At 40.8% G+C, this 21829-nt stretch overlaps 1 protein-coding gene across 3 annotated transcripts in view; it reads left to right on the top strand.

The window, feature by feature from the left end:
* Positions 1–16714, top strand: part of PAWR (pro-apoptotic WT1 regulator) — a 78160-nt gene extending 61446 nt beyond the window's left edge. For all 3 annotated transcript variants that reach the window (XM_039362924.1, XM_039362922.1, XM_039362923.1), the window contains 3 exons: positions 8281–8422; positions 8511–8615; positions 14112–16714. In XM_039362924.1, coding sequence (XP_039218858.1) covers positions 8281–8422; positions 8511–8615; positions 14112–14198 — 334 coding nt within the window. In that variant the 3' untranslated portion in view covers positions 14199–16714. The remainder of the gene's footprint in view (positions 1–8280; positions 8423–8510; positions 8616–14111) is intronic.
* The last annotated feature ends 5115 nt before the right edge of the window (positions 16715–21829 follow it).

The following is a 21829-nucleotide window of genomic DNA, read 5'->3' as shown; positions in this document are numbered from 1 at the left end:
TCGCAAATTGATTCAGAAACGGGCCGAGATAATCTTAGTTGCTCCACATTGGCCAAGGTGTCCATGGTTTGCCAACCTTGTGGACCTGTCACTCTCGCCACCGTGGAGGATTCCTTCGGACCGAGTGGCCCTCAGCCAGGGGAATCTTCAACATCCAGATCCACAGTGGCCCGTTAGCTGCCTGGCACTTGAGCGGGAAAGTTTAACTAGACAATCATATTCATCAGAGGTGATCTCAATGATTCAGGCCTCGAGACATCCCTCGACTAATAGGATTTATGATGCCACGTGGAAGAACTTCTGCACGTGGTGCGTTATGCAGCATCTCAGGCCGCTGTCGGTCACCATTCCTAACATATTAGAATATCTCTTGGAGGGAATAAATAAGGGGTTATCACCTAATACCATCTGCAGGCAGGTAGCGGCCCTATCAACGGTCCTGGCTTGTGACAGCCTGGTTCCTTTGGCACAACACCCGGCAGTTAGTGCATTCCTGAAAGGGGCGGTTAATGCTAGACCACCTCCAGTGCATCGATACCCATCTTGGGATCTACCCAAGGTATTGCAACCCTGACTCTCCCCACTTTTGAACCTCTCAGGTCTTGTTCACTTCATTTTCTTTCCTTAAAGGTGGCATTCTTAGTAGCTATCACATCTGCTAGACAAATCTCGGAATTAGCTGCACTCTCAGTGCAGAGTGATTTATGTACTTTTTTCAAAGATAGGGTGGTCCTTTGCTTGGACCCTTCATTCATCCCAAAAGTCAATACTTGGTTCCACAGGTCCCAGGACCTGGTTCTTCCAAATTTTTGTCCCAATCCGTCTCATCGATTAGAGAGACAGTGGCATAAGTTGGATATAGACAGGGCTCTGCGTCTTTATATTAAGAGGACCTCGGTTTTCTGTAAATCGGATGCTTTGTTCGTGTCCTTCAGACCTTCTACCATGGGTCAGAAGGTCTCCTCTTTGACCATAGGTAGATGGATCAGAGCATGTATTGCTTGAGCCTATACTTCTCAGTCTCTCCCAGTTCCTACACACATTACTGCTCACTCTACGCGCAGCGCAGCTGCCTCAGCGGTCTGGTACACAGAGGCATCGATTGAAGAGATGTAGGGCAGCAACTTGGTCCTTCCCTTCCTCCTTTGTAAGACGCTATAAGATTGATCAGTTTGCAGCGACAGATGCCTTGTTTGGTAGGCGGGTCCTGCAGCAGGTAGTTTCTTCTCAGGGGACACAAGCCTAGACTTTTCCCTCCCGGTGGAGACATGAGCGGCTTTGGTATGTCCCACCGGTGGATTCTACAGGCATCATGCTGGAGAAGGGGCGTTGTCTTACCTGAACACCTTTTCTCAGCATGATGATGTAGAATCCACACCCTTCCCTTCAGGCAGTCTAGGCCAGTGTCAGGTTTATTGGAGCCAATGCGTCAGACTTTGTCATGAATGCTTCGCCTCGTCAAAAACTGGAAAGACACACTCAGAGGGAGGCATGGCTAAAATTTGACTTAGCCTCTTCTGGGCAGAAAGGCTGAGATTACCCACCAGTGGATTCTACATCATCATGCTGAGAAAAGGCGTTCAGGTAAGACAACGCCCCTTCTCCCACAATGCACTTGAAAATAACTAGGTTTTAATTCCATACCAGCTTCGTATTTACATTGCATCACAGTTTCAGAATTCAAATTTTGGGCTTCTGGTTCCGGTTCGCGGCGGTGCGGTCGAGCGAAGGGCGTCGTCCCTTTGCTGATCGAGTTTCCCCTGCCGGTAGACCCCTTAGAGCAGTGGTTCTCAACCTTCCTAATGCCGCAACCCTTTAATACAGTTCCTCATGTTGTGGTGACCCCCAACCCCCCATCCAGCTGGCCGGGGGGTATCAAGAATTTCATCAAAAAAAAGGGAAAAAATGGGAATGTATAGGTAGTCCTCGACTTACAACAATTCGCTTAGTGACTGTTTGAAGTTACAACAGCACTGAAAAAGCGAATTATGATCATTTTTCACACTTACGATTGTTGCAGCATCCCCTGGTTCATGTGATTTACATTCGAATGCTTGACAACTGATTCATACTTATGACATTCACAGTGTCTCAGGGTCATGTGATCAATGGCCAGGGGGCGTGGCCAGCTGATCACTCAGGTTGCAGAGTGCCTGTGGGGGGGAAACTGTGGGTCTCTGGGATGGGACTGGGGTGGGTGCCTGCCTTCCTTCCCTCCCTTCTCTCCCCTTGTCCCTTCCTTCTTTCTTTTCTTCCTTTCCTTCACCTCCTTCTTAGTCTCTTTCTCCTTCCCTCCCTCTCCCATTGTCCCTTTCTTCCTTCTTTCCTTCCTTTCCTTCACCTCCTTCTTAGTCTCTTCCTCCTTCCCTCCCTCTCTCCCCTTGTCCCTTCCTTCCTTCCTTTCCTTCACCTCCTTCTTAGTCTCTTCTTCCCTCTCTCTCCCCTTGTCCCTTCCTTCTTTCTTTCCTTCACCTCCGTCTTAGTCTCTTCCTCCTTCCCTCCCTGTCTCCCATTGTCCCTTCTTTCCTTCCTTTCCTTCACCTCCTTCTTAGTGTTTTCCTCCTTCCCTCCCTCTCCCATTGTCCCTTCCTTCTTTCCTTCCTTTTCTTCCTCCCCTTAGTCTCTTCCTGCTTCCCTCCCTCTCTCCCATTGTCCCTTCCTTCTTTCCTTCCCCTCCCTCTTAGTCTCTTCCTCCTTCCTTCCCTCTCTCCCTTTGTTCCTTCCTTCCTTCCCTCCCTCTTTATCCCTTCCTTCCTCCCCTCCCTTCCATTGTTCTTTCCTTCCTTCCCTCTCTCATTGTCCCTTCCCTCCCTCTTTGTCCCTTCCTTCCTCCCCCCCTCCGTGCCCAGGAAGGGACAAGTGGAGGGGGATAGGCTGCCAGCGTGGCTGGGGGCTTTGCTGCCGGTGGCCATGACGACATGCCAAACCTGCCTGTGCACAGGCAGAGGAGAGCTCCGCCCAGCTCACTTGCTCAGCTTCGCTGGAAGACATGCCCCTTGCTAAGTTAGCAGAAGCTCCAGGATCAGCGCCGGGCTACAGCTGATTCGCGCTTCTGCTAAATTAGCAAGCGGCATGTTTTCTAGCAAAGCTCGAGCAAGTTTGCTGGACAGGAACCAAGGAGAGCAGCTACAGCTGATCTGCGCTTCTGGGCTGCTCTGCAGAAGTGTGGATCAGCTGTAGATCCTGGACAAGAGGGAAGGAAGGAAGGATGGAAGGGACAAGGAGAAAGAGGGAGGGAAGGAGGGACAAAGAGGGAGGCAAAGGAAGGAAGGAAGGAAGGAAGGAAGGAAGGAAGGAAAGATGAAGAGGAAGGCAAAGGAAGGAAGGAAGGGACAATGGGAGAGGGAGGGAAGGAGGAAGAGACCAAGAGAGAGGGAAGGAAAGGAAGTTCCAGCCAGCAGAGGCTTGGCAGCCCGGCTGCCGAGGAACAGAAGAGCTCAAAGCCAAGGAGAAGAAGGTGGCGGTTTCATCCCAAAGGGGGCTCCTTTTCTCCACCCCTTCCCTGGATTTGTGGGGAATTTCTCATCACCAACGCTGACAGGTGCTCCTTCAAGCCCACCGTGAACTTTCTCACCCCCTTTGCTTCTCCCCCCTGCTTTTGTGAGGATTGTGGCGTCCTTGGGAAGCTGATCGTGCTTTGAAGCTTAAGAGAGGAGGAGGAGTCCCTTCCTCCTTCTCTCCCTCTCTCTCTGTCAAGCCCCGGCAGGCTCGACATGAACGGGTGGAGGAGGAGACGAGGATGGGCAGGGTGGCAAAGGAGACAGGCAGCCATTGCCAGACCTCCCAGCTGACAAGTGCAAGTTCGGGGGTTGCCAGCTGATGGGCGCAGGAGTTGGGTGCTGCGGTGATCTCCCCTTCGCTGACTTGCGTGCATGAGAAGTCAATCCGGTTGCTGCACAATGAATCTCGGGAGGGCGGGGCCTTGCTCTGCGCCTGCGCTCTTCATGCGCCCCCTTCAGGGCACATTTGGTAGAGTTCGTGCCACCAAGCAGCATATTTTCCACAAACAAGTGAGGTGGAGTGGAGGGGGGAGGGAGAGAAGGCAGTTGACAAGCCCTGCCTAAGACCATAAGAAATATGTATTTTCTGATGGTCTTAGGTGACCCCTGTGAAAGGCTCGTGCGACCCTCAAAAGGGTCGCGACCCACAGGTTGAGAACCGCTGCCTTAGAGGGTCGAAAAGACGCTCTGGAAGAGTGTCTACCGTTGAGGAGGCTTCTCGGATGGTTGAAGAGGAGCGGCGGCGTCCTCTGTGCACTGAGTATCTCCTTTGGGCCGACAGGTTAAAGATCGGCCAGTAAAATGGCCAATCATTTAGCTATGCCAACCGTAAGCCATAAGATCATCTAAGTAAGCAGACCCACCGTGAAAGATTCGGTGAGATTTTTTTTTAACCTCTATTTTCTTTTCTTTTTTCCTGTGAAAAGTTTTTTTTCTGGAATTATTCCCCTTTTTGTTGAAGTGACATTTTAAATGGGGGGAGGAGAAGCTTAAGAAAAGGACAAAACCTATTTTTGTTTTAATGGCTGATTCTATTTTTGAATACTTTGGAGCCCCCCAAAATTTTCTTTTAGAGAGACTTAAGAGGCTATGCATCTGGAGAGTATTATTTTTCCTTATTTTTTATGTTTTCTGAAAAGACTGATTAACTTTGATTACTTGTTGGGGGACATTTTCTGCTGAAACTATGTATTTCTCTTGCTATTTTTTTTCTTTTCTCTTGGAATTTGCATAAAGGAAAGAGACTAAGAAATTTGGGAGGAGATGGATATTGAGTGACTGTGTTTAAATATAGTCTCCCCCAAAAAGAGAATGTCTTCAAATATGATAAAAATGGAGGAAACTCGTTCAGACTCTATTTATAAATATATTTTGGATAAAATCTTAGAAAACACGGAGATGATAATTGCTTGTAAAAAGGAGATTTCTTTACATCAACAAAGTCAAGCACAAGCTTTAAGTGACTTATATTCAGAAGATTTGCTCTCAGCTTACTGAGATGGAAGAAGCAAATAGATTTGCAATTGATACCGGGAATAAGCCCTGATATAAATGGTCAGATGACCTATAATATGGAAATGGAGGAGCTTACTTTGGAAGATCAAGCTGATTTGTAGATACCATTTGACTTTCTGAGAGAGGAAAAACTATTGGAAGAAGAGCAAAACTTGACTAAAGAGGACTATACAAAAAAAAGGATTTCAATTAAAGTTTATGTAACCTTGAAAAAGCTGGGAAATGACATTTTGGCACGAGCTTTTTAGAATGACTATAACTCTTATACTAGCCTAAGAAAATGAATAATGGGAGATCTCTTGCTCCTATGCACAGTGTGGCAGGAGATAGTGGGAGAGCTATTTGCGGGACTAGAGACTCGACTATGGAAACCTATTTGGAATAGAAGGAAACCCAGAATAAGATATAAATATTAAATTTGAGATGATAATTATGGATGGTAAAGGTTTTATAGCGATTTGGACTGTCTTGGATTTGGTTTGTTTTAAATTGGAGGCTATTATGAAATGATTTAGAATTTAATATTGAAGTATAGCAAGAACATGTGTTCTTTTTTCTCTGTTATGTTTTTCTTTTTTTTCTTTTCCTGTTTGTGGGTTTTGTTTTGGAATGAGATGGAATTAATAATTGGAGAATTATTGAAAAAGAATAGAAATATAGTTGAGAAATGTAGGAATTTAGTTTTGGAGCTAATATGTTTAAATAAGAGAAATTTGGGGGCCCTGAAATAGTTAAATAATTAGGTTAGCTTAAATTCAAATATTTGGAAAAATTAATAAAGTTTAAAACAGGATCTTTGGGATAGATAAGGAGCTTTTATTATTGACTAATGAAATTTATATTTGGCAATATACTTAATGAAAATCTGTGTTAGAAATGTACTAATGAGATTCTAATAATTTAAATAGAGAGCGTTGGTTTTGATTTAAGCATTTAATTTATATTTAGCAACATATTAAAAAATGAATTGGCTATAGGATTGTATTAATTTGATTATTATATTGATGTTGAGTGGTTGAAAGTTTTTATTGATTAAGGAAATTTATATTTAGATATATTAATGAATGAACTTATTTGAACTTGATTATAATTTCTATATAGATAGAGAGGGAAGTTTTAAGAAATATTGTGTGAATTGTATATATATAATGTTATTGTTTTCTTTTTGTAATTGATCATCATATCTCCACGCTGGTTCTTAAGCTTCTGTTGGTGTAAAATGGAAAATAATAAAAATTGTTTATAAAAAAATTTTTTAAAAAGAATTCAGATTTTGTATTTTATCTATGGCTTAGTGCAGGGGTTTCAAACTCGCAATGTTACGTGACGTGTCATGACGTATCGTGACTTTTTTTCCATTGCCGGCAATGGGTAGGCGCAGTGTTGCCATGACACATTCGGCCCATGGGCCGCAGTTTGACACCCCTGGCTTAGTGTGATGCTTTCCCCATTTTGGAAGGGAAATATAGGATAACCTCTTATAAAACTCAACACTACCCCATGACACAGGTGTTATAGAAACCATAGCACAGTGGTTCTCAACCTTTTTAATGCCGCGACCCCCAACTGGTCGTAAGTCGAGGACTACTCAACCGGTCATAAGTTGAGGACTACCCAACCGGTCATAAGTTGAGGACTTTCCCTGCCCGAAAGCGCCGCGCATGCGTGGTGCCGCCCCCTGCGCAGGGCGAGCACCGGCTGGGCCACTAGCTGGCCCAGCCCAAGGGAGGTAAGGCACCTGCCGGGCCCCACGCACGCCAGCAACCCTCCCTGCGCCTGCCGGCCTCCCACCTCCCACCCCTGGCCCTCTTTTACTTACATTTTTAGTAGTTGCTCAGCAGGAAGGGGTGGAAACTTCCAGACAGCTCGCCTTCGCTGCAGACAACTTGCAGCACCGTTTGCAGAATGGGACTTTTGGCGGGCTCAGCAGGGCAGAGACAGCCTGGACAATTCCTATTGGCTTTTGAAAGCCAATAGAATTAGACTCTATTCAAGAGAGTCTATTCTATTGGCTTTCAAAAGCCAATAGAATAAAAGGGAGTAGCACAGCTAAGGAAAAGGGGGAAAAAATGGCGGACTGCGTTGTTTGGCGACCCCCGTGAAATGGTTGTTCGACCCCAAATGGGGTCGCGACCCACAGGTTAAGAACCACTGCCATAGCACATGTTCTTTTGTACTGCCAGTTCTACAGGGACATTCAGCTGATTTACTCCTTTTCATCTACATTTCCTAGGCACTCCAATAATTTTTATTTGCAGTGTTTGTTAATAAACCAGGATAAATCTTTTTCTCTAAAATAATAAAGTTTTGTTACATTATATGTAAGCTTTGCTCACAAATGGTTGTCATTGACATTAGAGGCTAACTTTGTTTTACTGAATGTATTTTTATTCGTCAATGACTAAAATAAAGTTTTTCTCTGTCTGACTGAGAACAGAATGTTACCAAGAGCACTGTGTGTATGCATTTATGAAGTTATGAGGAATCGAGCTTAACTCAGGTTTTAATTTACATTTTATCTCTGTTTCAAGGAATAAAAATAATGATTTTTTTTCGTTTAGAAAAATGATTACTTAATTGACATTTTTAATACATTATTTTTATTTTTTCTTTCCTTCTGTAATTATTTATTCTGTCCCTTACAGTACCCATTCCCCATATTTTAATTAATAAATTGAGTGGGAGAGAGAAAAATATTGTAAAAAGAGTTGGTATAATCATTTTTCCCACATCATAAAGGTCCTAAAACTAAGTTTTTTTAAAAAAAAATTAAGAGTATTCCAATGGGTTGTATATTGAATTTGAAGTCCATATTCAGACTGTGGCTTAGCAGTCTACAGGTATTCTGTATCCTGGTTTAAAGTAATGCAAACAAAAATAAAAGAATCAGGTGTGCCATGCATTAAATGTAATATATTCATCCTAAATATAGCAACTGACAATGATATAGGCATTTTTGTATATAAATTGTTGAACATTTGGAAGACTGAAATATTTTATGGCCTGTTTGGATTAATTGATGCTTATCTGTAAAACAGATGTAATGTGGAATTGTCTTATGGGTATGCTACAATAAAGAAGATGGGAATAATTTAGCACAGCCATTCCAAATGCTTGTTGCAAGTAGCTTAACACAAGTTGCTATTTACTTGCTTTCAATGATTTAGTATCGATATTGCCACAACTAAATTGGGGAACATGGAAATAATTTTGATAATTCTATTATGCATCAAGTATGTTAAATTGTAAGTTGTATTTTTCACAGCACAACACCAGATGATGAAGTTTCTAATAGATGTTCACGTACAGATAGGACAGGATATAGCAGATTCAACAGGGATGCAAATTCTTCTGGAAACTTTGTATCAGCTAATTCTTTGGAAAAGAAGATTGATGATCTTGAAAAGGTAAATATAATCAACATGAAAGCTGCAATCTAATGTCTATTGTTTTTACTGTTTTTAAATGAACTATTTTAAATTTTATTTTTTGAAGGATCTAGCAAAGGAGCGACAAGAAAACCTGAGACTTGTGAGGATAGCCCAAGATAAAGAAGAGTTGATTGGAAAATTAAAGGAAGAAATTGATTTATTAAATAGGGTAAGTTTTTCTTCAACCTAGCTGTGTTTCCTAGAATTCCTGTACAAGTCATACATTCCTTTGCCCCCCCCCCAAAAAAAATTGGATTTACATTTGTGCATAATCTGGCACATTGATGCTCATTTATTTGTTCACTCTTTTATTCATTTTTTCTTCTTTCAAAGAATCCAAGAGAGAAGTGTACTTGCAGTTTCTTGTCTTTAGAAGAGAAGAATTTTGGCAACAGAATGTTGGCTTTCAAATCTAGTGTTTAAACTTTAGATTTGCAAGCCAACATTCCGTTGCCAAAATTAGAGATCTTGCCTAACTTAAATAGAGTAGTTTGAGCGTGCTTGGAGTAAAACTGGGCTTGGACTGTATTTGTAACACAGGTGAAAATACAACAAAAACACCTGGTACAATTTTTATCAGGAAATTCTGCATGTGGCAAAAGGACAACTAAGACTGGTGCCCTGATCTATTCCTTTTCTATTTTTCTAAAAAGACTTATGGGAAGGCTTCAATTAACCAAATTGAAGTATGTGTGTGTGTGTGTGTGTGTGTGTTGTTGTTGTTGTTGTTGTGAAGATAAGAAATGGGAAAAGATGTAATAGTTCTGATAGAATTTCTTATGGAGTTGCGTTGATGAATATATGTAAGGGATGAATGCACATATTTAATTATGATTTGGAAATATATGTTGTAGATATGTCAGCTAGACTTGTGAGTGCAGGTGAAAGTAGGAATGGTATGAAAATAATAGTTGCGGCATTAGGGTGAACAGAAGGTAATTGAGAGCAGTGCAGAATGATAAAGGAAAAAGTACAGCAAGTTCATCAAAGATGGACAGAGCAACAGTTGCAGCATGCAGCAGTGGTGGGTTAAAAGAGTGAATAGTGATGAATTATTAATAATTTGTAAATATTGTTTATGAATATAGAGGTAAAAGCTGTTTCTTAATGCTATAAAATGATACGTTAAGCAAGCAAAAAATTAATGAGAATAAATAGAATATTAGAAGTATGTTTGTGTGTACTTTTACATGCAGATATACAATTGATGACTGAGGACCCAGATACTTTACACCCAAAATTAGCTTGTATAATGCAATGAAAAAGCATAATTCTGAAAAATAATACTCTATTTGACAAAAGAATGGAGTGAACGCAAATTACAGTTAGTAGTGAAAAATCAGAACAAATATTTTGGAAAATGGTTTAGGAAAGATGGAGAAATGGGTAGAGAAATTTGAAGAAGGGGAAATACTGGTAGAATAATGGGAATAAAGAATGATGAAATAAGTGTAAATGGCTGAATAAAAGAGCATACTATGCCCATTTGGTCATCTAAACTTGAAAATTGGATTTATTAGGAAAACACAGTTGAATTCAGTAGGTGTGCATTACTTAAGTTTGTAAGATAAAACAAGAGGAGATAGAACTAATTGTAATTAATATGGACTTGGTACAAAACTGAAAGAAGAATATTGAGATTGTTTAGTTATATAGAGAGATTAAATAAGGGTCAAATTGTAACAAGGAAGAAGAGTGAATGAATTGAAAAGAAAGGGAAGAGTGAGAAACTTGTGGATAGAGATGAGATTCACAAAAGTATCAGATTTAACAAAAAGCAGTATATGGTATGAGTTGTTTACAGAGTTGGTGGAAATGTGGGTGTTCGCAAGAATAGAAAATTATGGAGAAACATAGTGAGTGTTCTTGTTGTAAAGTAGCTTGAATGCAGTTCCTTTTTTAATGTCTTTTTTCTTACTTAATTTTTGCATTTTGAATAAGGTTTCCTATGCTCAGAAAGATGAGTATGTATATATGCATGTAAAATGGATAAACTATTGCTGATTTATTGTTAGGCAGTTGAAACATATTAGAAATGTTAAATAAAATGGCCAGTTCTAGTGGGATTCTAAAAACTACTCTTGAGAAATACAGTATGAGTTCTTTAATCATAATAAAGTAGCTGTTCTAGGTGCCCAATATTTTCTTATTTGAATTTATTGTGTATTACATGGCATTGCTTCTGAAACACAGTTTGTAATTTAGGAAAGGAATTTCAGTTCATTGGGAAACAAATCCTGCACACAATTCAATTAATTTGTTTTTTTTAATTGTTTGAATATTTAAATTTCAGCCAGTGGTTATGATTGGACCTAGTCCAAGTAACTCATACTTTTAGTCATTTTGGAATGTTACTTGTGCTAGATAAACATTCCAGAATGTGTTTATATCAAATATCGAGTAAATGTTTAATGTTTCTGTCTCTGCTTTAAAACAATTATTTTGATCTGTACTTGTGACACCCACTTGAAAGACAAAGGTAAACTTAAATTGTAGCTTTCTTGATATTTGAAAATCCTAGATATGGTCCATACTTTTTTCAGACATTAAATAAAAACAGTGGTGGACTTCAAAATTGTATTCTGACAATGCTATTTCATTTTTCGAATGTGAAGTGCTATATTGCTTAAATCAGCAGCCCCAACCTTTTGGGCACCAGGGACCGGTTTCATGGAGAGAGGTTTTTCTGAAGGGGCGTGGTTTCGCAGGCTGTCTGCATCCTGCAGATGTGGCTTTGCTTGTTTGCGCGACCTGCAGACCAGTGCTGGTCCACGGACCGGGGGTTGGCTTAAGTAATCCCTGGTTTAAGTAATAAAACAATATCATGCTGATAAGTTTAGTGTTGCTCAACAAAAAACAATGCTGTTGAACATGTATTTCTCAGATGAGTTCCCACAACCAGTTTTGATAAGGTTTTTTAATTTATACTGATGCTTAAATTTTTTGCTGCAAAGAGCAAATACCAGAGATAACAACTCAAAAAGATAGGGGGGATTACAATAGATATTGAAATAGTTGTCATCTTAGCCACAGTTGCTAATAATGCACATAGTAATGCATAAAGTAAAGCCATAAAATGATGCATAATTAAAATTAATCAAGGCTCCACAAAACTGCTTTGTAACCCAGAGCAAAACACATGTCCTGGGGTCCACTAACATCCTGATACCAGGGCTTGAGGAAAAAGCCAGGTCTTCAAGGCTTTCCAGAAGGTCTGATGCAGACATGTCAAACACAAGGCCCAGGGGCCAGATGTGGCCTGCGAAGCCATCCTGGAAACAATGAGGGAACGGCCCCCACTGCTGTGGCCCTGGCCCAGGCTGGCCAGGAGCCAATGTACAATTTTGTGGTGGCCATCTATGCTGAAACGCATTCAGTCTTAGCTCCACAAGGCCGTCTGGAAACAGCGAGGAATCAGTCCCTGCCGCGTTGGCCGCACCCCTTGGGTGCATGCTGGGGAGGTGTCACTCTTTGTGAGGAATGAAAAAATGCACCATCACCTGGAAGTGGCCAGCAAATGGCCCTTGTCTACTTCACATATCCGGCTTGATGGGCTCTGGGGGAGGGGTTTCGGCAGGCAGTGGAGCACTCTCACAGCGCCGAGAGGCTGAGCCAGGCAGCGCAAATCCAAAAAGAAACGCGAGGCCGCTCAGCTCCCAGCCTGCCCGGTTTCAGCAGGCAGCAGGGAGCTCTCCTCACAGCGCCAAGAGCTGAGCCGGGTGGCGCAAGATGAGAAGTGCAATGCTGCCTAGCCCCCAGCCTGCCCAGTTTCAGCAGGCAGTGAGGTGCAAAGCTGGCGAGCTTCGCACCACCCAGCTTAACGTCTCGGCGCTGTGAGGAGAGCGCCCTGCTGCCTGCCGAAACCAGGCAGGCTGGGGGATGGGCAGCATTGCTCAGGTAATGTTGACTTTCACGCTGCTCATGGTATCCCCTCCCCCAGAGCCCACTAAGCCAGATTTATGAAGTAGGTGAGGGCCATGTGCATTCCAGGCGATGGTGCATTTCTTCATTCCTCATGCAGGGTGACACCTCCCCAGCTGCATTTCTTGCCTGTTTTTCTCCCTCCCTCATCTTAAATATTTTCCCACCACTCTGTACTTAGGAAGGAAGGAAGGAAAGAAGGAGAGGGAGGGTCTGAGGGAAGTCCTGCCTTAGTCCTACCCTGCTGCCATTTCACCATCCCCTTGCCCCTTCCTCCTGGCCTAATCCTGGGGGTCTCCCATCCTATTTCTAAGGAAGCTTTGGATACAAAGCTGGGTCTCCTCCCATGGAGAGGGAATGGGCCTCCCTCTGACTTTGCCCTCGTACCCATCATAAGCAACCTGAGTAAGGAGAGCAAGCACAGCAGCAACAGCCTTGAGGAGGAGGTAAGTGCAGCTGGGCGCCCCCTTGGGGAAGTGAGGCTGGGCTTGGTGCCGCAGGTGCTCGAGGGCCAGGCTGGGTGTTTGACCTCTGCTGCCCAAGGCTCCGGGCAGCCTGCGCCACCATCCAGCCCCCCTGCATGGCCTGAGAGGAACAGTGAGGCTCCTCCAGTGGACCATGCGTTGGCACTTGCCCTGGTCCCACCCCCTTCTGCCAGAGACCCTCAGATCTGTCCCACTGCTGCCCAGGCCCCCACAGGCACCCTTGACGGGAACAATGTAGAACTGACTACACCCACTCCATCCACGCCCACCTAGTAGGTCACACCCACCCGGCCCCTCAAGGGCAACTGCAATGCTGATGCGGCCCTCAGTGAAATTGAATTTGACACCCCTGGTCTAATGGCTCAAGGCTAGTACAGAGTGATGTGTATGTGAGAACGCAGATCAAGTCACCACTGCCTCAAGAGGCGGAAAAAACAGATCTGGTGTAGAAACCCTTCCAGTGAGTCAGATCATCTCTACCCTGGATCACTTTGCAGTTTCCATGGTGACAAAAGATCTCTTGAGCTACCTTTGATCCCAAGCTGGGAGAAGGCAGAATCATATCTCAACCAACCATCAAAACGGCACAAGTAAGAAAGTACTGCATTAACCATTAGGTTTGGGGTGGACATGCCATGTCAGCTATTATAATATATCTTTCTCAGGTTTAACAGGTTTCTGTAAGAGAATTTATAATTCTTAAATCCCTTTTGTTAACTTTATTCTTTTATTTTCAAATATACATGGTATATAAATTTGTGTGTTTGCATGTGTTTGTGTATATGTAGTACATTTGTATTTTATACTGCTATTTCAAAGTTTATATTATTAATTTTAATCTTTTTTCTCCTTGTTGCATATGTTAGCCTGAGCAAGCCCTTTAGGGTGTTTTTTATTTAATAATTGGTTTTTAGCCTATTTGTTTTGTCTGTATGTACTTTTCTTAACTATCCTGACATTGTCAATTTAATTTTGGATATTCTGGATACTTAAATACCAATTATCCTGTGCTGGTTAACAGCCATAATAAAGTTAAGTATATAAAGCATTCATATCAGAGTAAATTGTTTGTTACAGAATATAAATTATGTTTATTAAGTAGCTCCCAACCAGTTTGTTAGCCATCTCAATCTATATTTCACCATTTTTTGGTTTTATGGACTAAAATTCATATCATGTATTGCAGAGTGAATTATTAACTGAATGATTAAAAAGAACTTAATTAATAGCAGTATATCTTGTTTTATTCTCTCTCAAAGGATCTAGATGATATAGAAGATGAAAATGAGCAATTAAAGCAGGAAAATAAGACACTGTTAAAAGTTGTTGGACAGCTGACAAAATAGAAGATGGAAGCTGACAAAATAGAAGATGGAAGCCTCAGTGAGGAAGGAAATATGAAACTACTGATATGAATGTTTAAGGGTCAAGATTAGGATATTTCCTTTGTGGCAATATGTCAAAACAATTGTCTTTATATTTATTATTAAGGAGCAGGGAGAAATGATGAATGTTTTACATGAAGCTGTTACTTCTAAGCTCATCCCCTTGAATTTCCCAAAGTGATTCAAATGATGCTCATTGAGATGCATTAGGTGTTTATATATATTTGACCCAGTTATACTTTTTAAAGAATTCCTGATTACAAAGGTCACAGTTAGTCAATATGGAGATTACTTGTAGGGGAGGGGTTTTTTCCTGCTCTATGAATAGAAGAAATAGGAATAAAACCTGTTTATACAGGGTCAAAATACGTATTTTGGGAGGTATTTGTTCTTTCTTTGAACAGATATAAAGTGCATTACTGATATAAAAATTTTTACAGAGTGTTACTCTGCAAAAATCTTGTATGTTGTGATTTTATTTTATACTTTATCTGAAGTACTGACAGTAATAGATAGTATTTTCCTGTATAGATGCTGTTTGACAAAAATGTTTTATAAATCATAAATAAATCACCAATAATTATCAAAACTAATAAGTAGTTTTTAGAAAAATGTGTATATTGCATACTGCCACACAGAGCTTATGTTTCCACAGGAAGAATTCAGAGGGTGCCATTTTTTGAAATTTAGTACTTCAAATATTACAATCACAGTTTTTATTGGACTAAGAACAGTCTTTCTGATTTTATATATTAAGTTACAGTTTTCTGATCTAGATACAATGGGAATCATTGCCTAACAATAGTTTAACAAATCATATAACCTTTGCTTTGAGAAATATTAGTGTTCTTGGCCAAATAACTATAGACCAAAACTGTTCATTTAAACCATGCCTGTATGAATGGATTTCATCCAAAATACATGTATAAGGTTAGCATCAAAATAAGTATAATGGATTTGTTTTGCAACACCATGATCTACCAAGCTGTTATATGATTCATAGTGGTTTTTGTATTGTGATAAAGTTTTAATTGATATAGTTTACAAAGGAATTTTATGATTGTTCACCCCTCTAAAAGTATTATAGAAAATATCTAGAATAACACCAATGCTTTTTAAATAAAGTATGTTGCATGTTCTATTATAGTCTAGTGTCAGTTGTCTATGTCACTGTTGTGCAACAATTGTCTGTTCTGTATATGTTAGAAAACTCCAAAGTTGCATTTTAGAGAATAATTTTTAGCAAGGAAATTTAAATATAACATTTAAGCTTTCAAAATACCTCCACTGCTTTGTCAGGCAAATAGGAAATAGAAAAAAAGTGGAGAAGGAAAAATAGAAAAAAATAATCAGCTCTGAAAAACTCAAAATCATCATTTCTGACTTTTCAGATAGTCTTACCCTTGACTCTGGATGTTTTTCTTTCGAGCAACACAGCTACCTTTCCTTTTGCTTGAAAAAATATAATTGTGCTTCTAATGATCTAGCCTTTTCTGTTTTGAAGTCAGCTATATAGCCTTGAAAAATACTTTGTCAACTGGACCTCAAAAGTAGCACTGGAATTCATAGGCATCCTTAGTTGCTTCCTAATGCCAATGTTTATGTATGAAAAGTGTATTAATATTGCAAAGGCAATTTCTATTGAACAAAGTTAATGTAGTCAACTTTCCCCCCATGACTCACTATTTGAGAATATGCACTAATTTGTCCATACCTTTTTTTCTCTAATGATTGCAGTTATAGATGCAGCATACCAAAAATGCTCTTAGTAGATCACAATGCTTAGCAACTCTGTAACTACTCATAATAGATTACATTTTTGTATTTTTAAAGGCTGTATAGGTGATTTATGACTGTAATTAGGGTTCAGATCTTGCCTGTTGAGTGAAGCAGTCATTAAGTGAGATGCCACATGACTGCTTTGTCAATTACTGCAATCCCAGTATCTGCCAATCCCGGTTGCAGTCATTAAGCTACTTATTAAGTGGATGGAGCAAAATCTTCCTGGCAGACAGCCCTTTTACTCTCAAATGTTTCTGTACACTACCAAAGGATTTCAGCTCCATTCCAAGCATTGAGAGGAAATCCTTTTTGAGACTGCAGGAACAAAGCTGAAATCTTCACAATTTCACTAACATATCTGCAGTTTTAAAGCATTGTGTGGTCCTTGACTAGCAACAGCAACTGGGACTGCTAGAATTTCCATCAATAAGCAATATGGTCACATGGTATCATACTATGCAGCTGCGTCGTTTAATGATGATAATTCTGGTCCTCGTTGCTGTTGTAATCTGAGAATTATCTGTAGCCCAAATTAAGATACTCACCAGGAAAAAAACTAGTAAAACAAAGGAGAATGAGACAAAATAAGTTCAAATCCCAGTGTAAAAGTCTTTAAGTGTATTATTTTCAGATGTTGGTAAAGAGAATTGTAAGGATATATGTCCCCAAATAAAATGTATGTATTGTTCAAAAAACGTATAGCTTCTTTACAGTCTGCAAAAAGTAATATATTCAGCTGAAAAACTACATTTTAGATTTTCCTGGATGAGCAACTCTTATGATTAAAATAAATAAAGAACCTAGTTGGATACTCAAGTCGTTTCTGCAAGATAGTAGCTTCCAGCTTAGTTTAAACTGAGTTCAATCATTCCTAAACTATCTCTCCCTAAACTGCATAGTTTTCATCAGTTACAGTGATTCATGTTTGAAGAAATGCAATAGACAATTCAATAGGAAGAGAAACTGATCAATTTTTCATAAAAAGTTTATATTAAGTACAACATACTATTTTAAGAGTCTCTTAAACTCTGGAAAGATTATTTGGGATTCAAGTACCAAGTATTTTATTACAGCCAAAGGCCACACATAAATCAAACATCCAAATAAAACAAAACTAGACAGAGCCATCACAAGAGGACATAGCAATAAATCACAATCAATGGGCGACCAAGGTCTGCCTAGTTTTAGAGGCAGTATATCAAATACAATGAGTATAGTCTAAAACTGGATAAAACACGTAATAAAATCAATTTTAAAAGATTATTAAAAAGATCTAAAATGTTTATGTTTCTGGCAAATCCCCAATGCTGCTTCACAGAATCTGGCCACCTGCTCCTTGGTCTCTGTCTGCTTATCCTTAAGCAGCCACTGGAGATAGATACTTTCCGAACAACCAGGATATCTATCAATTATGGGGAGGATATGGTTTTTCCGAATGGCTCTGTAGAAGGAACATCGAAGGAGTATGTCTCCAATGGTCTCCACTTCTCCTGAGCCACAGGAGCAGAGTCTTTCAGACAGTGGTGTCTTTTTGTACTTGCCATACAAGACGGACGATGGAAACGCATGGCACCGTGCAAGTGAGAATGCTTTCCAATGGTTTACTGACTCCAACTGACTAAGATACCTGGCAGGTGTTACCACGTATCTAATAGAGTCTGGAGCCAGAAACAGCGGAGCTATACCTAAGTCCGCTTGCCTCTCGATGTCCTCTACCCTTTGACGCAAGATTTGTTTTGCTTGGTCATAATCCAATTTGAGAATTGAGGCTGACAAGAAACCTAGTTTGGCAAGGTTGGACTTGACTGCCTTGATCCATGAAAAGAAAAAATTATCTTATAGAATTAATGGAGCAAGGCCTTGTGGAAAGCAATTAAGCCTTAGCCAGATGTTTAAGGAAGCTATGCAGATTCTTGCTTGTGTCTCCAGGTGCAGAAGTGCATTGGGAGCACAGCATGGCATCTGGAGAATTGTTCTGATAAATTTGGATTGAACTCTTTCCAGTGGTGTAAAACACGAAGCTGAGGGTCCGAGCAAGGTCCCGTAAAGAAGCTGTGCTAGCGACTTGGCCAAAAAGAGCTTAATTGCAGCTGGAACATAGTGTCCTCCCTTTGTGTGGAAAAATTTAAGAATGGCGTTTGCTGATCGTTGGCCAGAGGCAGCCGCGTATTCTCCATGGGCTTTTTGTGAGCCGGTGGCATGGATGACCACCCCAAGGTACTTAAAGGTGGTTACCTGCTCTATTTTGTGGCTATTTAAATACCATGTGCACTGTTTTGGCCTTTTTGCAAAAGCCATAACGTTTGTTTTCTCATAATTTATGTCCAGTTTATTATATTTGCAATACTGGATAAGAGATCGCAAGGCTCTTTTAAGGCCAACTGGAGTCCTGGAGAGAATCACAGCGTCATCTGCATAGAGCAGCAGAGCAATGTTTCAGTCATCTATTTTTGGGGGGTGGTAATTTGGATTGTTTAATCATTTTACCATATCATTTATGTAAAAATTGAAAAAGAAGGGGGGCAAAATGTACCCATTTAACCCCCTTTTGAGTTTCAACTGACCTCAAGAGAGACCCTTGGATATTACCCCCCACCTTGAGCAATGTTTTCATATGTAAGGCATGTAACAGATGGAGGAGCCTGTGATCAATTGAGGTAGCTTCCAGCTTCTCCCATAGCTTAGTCCTTGTAACCGTGTCAAAAGCTGCCTTAAGATCTATAAAGGCAACGTATAATGATACAGGTCTATCTGATGCATATTTTTCAATCAAATGAAGAACTAAGCACTGATCTATGGTGCCTCTCCCCTCTCTAAATCCGGCTTGTTCTTCAGCAATCAAGTTCTCAAGGTCCAACCACTCCTTTAATTTATCTTTTTTTTTAATATACATTTTATTGGTTTTTTTAATTTTAACATCAAAGTGCTCAGGAAAACAGCGTGGTGAAAGGGTAATCAATCATAACTAAAATTAATACCTTAAAAATTTTTTCCCCCTCTATTTATCTTGAAGGTGTTTGGCATAGAGTTTGCTGATTATATTTAGCAGACTTATTGGTCTGTAGTTGGCAGGGTCGTCTCGCTTTCCCTTTTTATAAATTGGGATCACAATTGCCAAGCCCCAATCCTCTGGGACCTGGCCAGTGGAGTCAATATAGGTGAATAGCGCTGCCAGAATGGGTATCCACCACTCCATATTATTCTTTAATAATTTGGCCGAAATGAAGTCAGCTCCTGGAGCCTTCCCGATCCTGAGTTGGCCAATGAGGGATTTGATTTCAGACTCTGAAACTGGAGGCTACTCCAGTAAGTCCTTCATTATAGACCTGTACTCTCGCTGGAGGGGTCTTCATACATTCTCCGAAAATGGAGTTCCCAGGTTATAGGAGATATATGACAGTCTAATGGGGTATAGATTCAGAGTGGCAAGCTATTAGATGCCAAAATAAAGAGTTCTTTTGCTTTGTTGCCACGATGAGCTGTTCCCAAGAAGACCTTGTGTCTTGTCTCTCCTTGAATGCAATCGATTGCTTGAATTGTTTTTTAAGTGTAAGTAACTGATTAAGAATTGCTTTATTGCCATATCCAATCTTGCTTTTGTATTCCTTGTATGCCAAGTTAAGGGCTTTCTTGGCTTCTACGCAATCCTTATCAAACCATGGTTTGGAGATGGTACAGGACCTCTTAGCTGAGAAATTTCGGTCATGTGCTAATAATGATTGTAGCTCATAAACTAAACTTTTATATAATAAATCTTGAGTCGGGTTGGCTGATATAAAGGCTGCGCCGATTTTTTGAAAATTATCCTCTGTTAGGGCTCTCCTTACCTTCTCATCAAGTTGTTGGGCCGAGGTGGCGCAGCAGTTAGAGTGCAGTACTGCAGGCCACTTTAGCTGACTGTGTTCAGCAGATCAGCGGTTCAAATCTCACCGGCTCAAGGTTGACTCAGCCTTCCATCCTTCCGGGGTAGGTAAAATGAGGACCCAGATTGTTGGGGCCAATGTAAATATATATATATACATTGCTTACCGGTGCACACCGCTTAGAGAGTGCTCGCACTTAAAGCGGTATATAAGTCTCATAAATAAATAAATAAATTTGACCCGGCATCTTGTTAGGCTGGCTGTAGAGATTGCAGGGATAAAATGGTCCTTGGAGGTTATCTGCCTGATAAAGGGCTTCATGTATATACACAGAGGAAGATAATCACTTTCTAGGTAAGGCAGGAGTTCAACTTCCATAGAAGTTAAGATGTAGTCAATGGTGCTAGTTTTGGACCCTGCTATAAATGTAAATTTGCCAGGATAGTCACCAGGCCATGAGCCATTTGATATGAAGAAGTTATTTGCCAACTTGGCAAGACAAAGGCCAGTATAGTTAGCTCTAATGTCTTTAGAGAGTCATATGAGGGGGGCATTGGTTTGTATAGGGACCTCCGATGATGGATATTGATGGTGTTTCATGAATAATGTATGTTGTTGTTAATTGCGAAGTCATGTCCGACCCATCGCGACCCCATGGACAACGTTCCTCCAGGTCTTCCTGTCCTCTACCATCTTCTGGAGTCCATTTAAGTTCACACCTACTTCTTCAGTGACTCCATCCAGCCATCTCATTCTTTGTTGTCCCCTTCTTCTATTGCCCTCAATCTTTCCCTGCATTAGGCCCTTCTCCAGTGAGTCCTTCCTTCTCATTAGGTGGCCAAAGTATTTGAGTTTCAACTTCAGGATCTGGCCTTCTAAAGAGCAGTCGGGGTTGATCTCTTCTAGGACTGACCGGTTTGAATGCCTTGCAGTCCAAGGGACTCGCAGGAGTCTTCTCCAGCACCATAGTTCAAAGGCCTCAATTCTTTGGCACTCAGCCAAATAATGTATAATCACCAATATAATATCCTTACCTTTCAGAGGATCAGAGTGGTGAAGGCCTCTGAAATGATACCACCCGGCTACATTCCATGACATGATGTTTAAAGTGTTTTTCTTGCACTGGCCTTCATATAGTCAGTTCAAGTTCTCCATAGGGGCACTTGTTGGAGGATCATTATGATAATTGTTATTTGATGTATTAACTTGAATAGTTATTTTCAATGCTTCTTTTAAATCATCCAGTCTTTGTGTATAATTAGCTTGCTCGGGATCTGGCAATATATCGTTAAAGTCTATCAACATTTCTTCTGGCACGCCCTCAGCAGAATCAGTGACTGTGGGTAACTCTGTGGATCACTTCTCTGTTTTCTCAAGGTTGATTCAGGTGCTCGTGTTTTAAACTTATCAGTATGAAGTCTGTTGCTGCTTAGATTTAAAGCAATAGTTCCCTCATGGAGAAACTGAACCAGGAGTAGGCTCAGGTTCCCTGAGTGGAAAACATGTATTGGAAATATTGAAAAAGTGGTCAGGAAGTGCTTCATTCTAAGAAGCATTGAGGGAATTATGGACTGCTTGAAGGATAGCAAAACCCACATATATTGCCTTCTTGCGGGCAGCCACTCTGCATGTAATAATCTGCATGTACTCGCAGCGGAGCAGCTGGCTCAGAGACTGCCTATAAGCTCTTCTATCACTCCAACGTCCTCTATTCCATCTGTTGTCATAGATTTGCAAGGTGACCTGGTTTGTCTGTAAACTGAGGTTATAATGGTCACCTCTAGAACTATCTGACTGAGTGTTGTTTTCTTTGTGGATAGTCTTTCCTCTCTCATTTGTAGAAGGGAGAGAGGGGCCTGTTCTAGTTTCCATTTCTCCATTAGCCATCCCATGTCTATCATTATGTGTTCTCCTGGGTCCTTTGCAATGTTTATTTGACTGCTGATA

This window comes from Crotalus tigris, unplaced genomic scaffold (genome assembly GCF_016545835.1).
Source record: "Crotalus tigris isolate CLP2741 ecotype Arizona unplaced genomic scaffold, ASM1654583v1 scf7180000019496.3020429, whole genome shotgun sequence".
Classification (NCBI taxonomy): Eukaryota; Metazoa; Chordata; class Lepidosauria; order Squamata; family Viperidae; genus Crotalus; species Crotalus tigris.
Note: the sequence above shows the minus strand (reverse complement) of the source record. Positions and strands in the feature narration are given on the sequence as shown.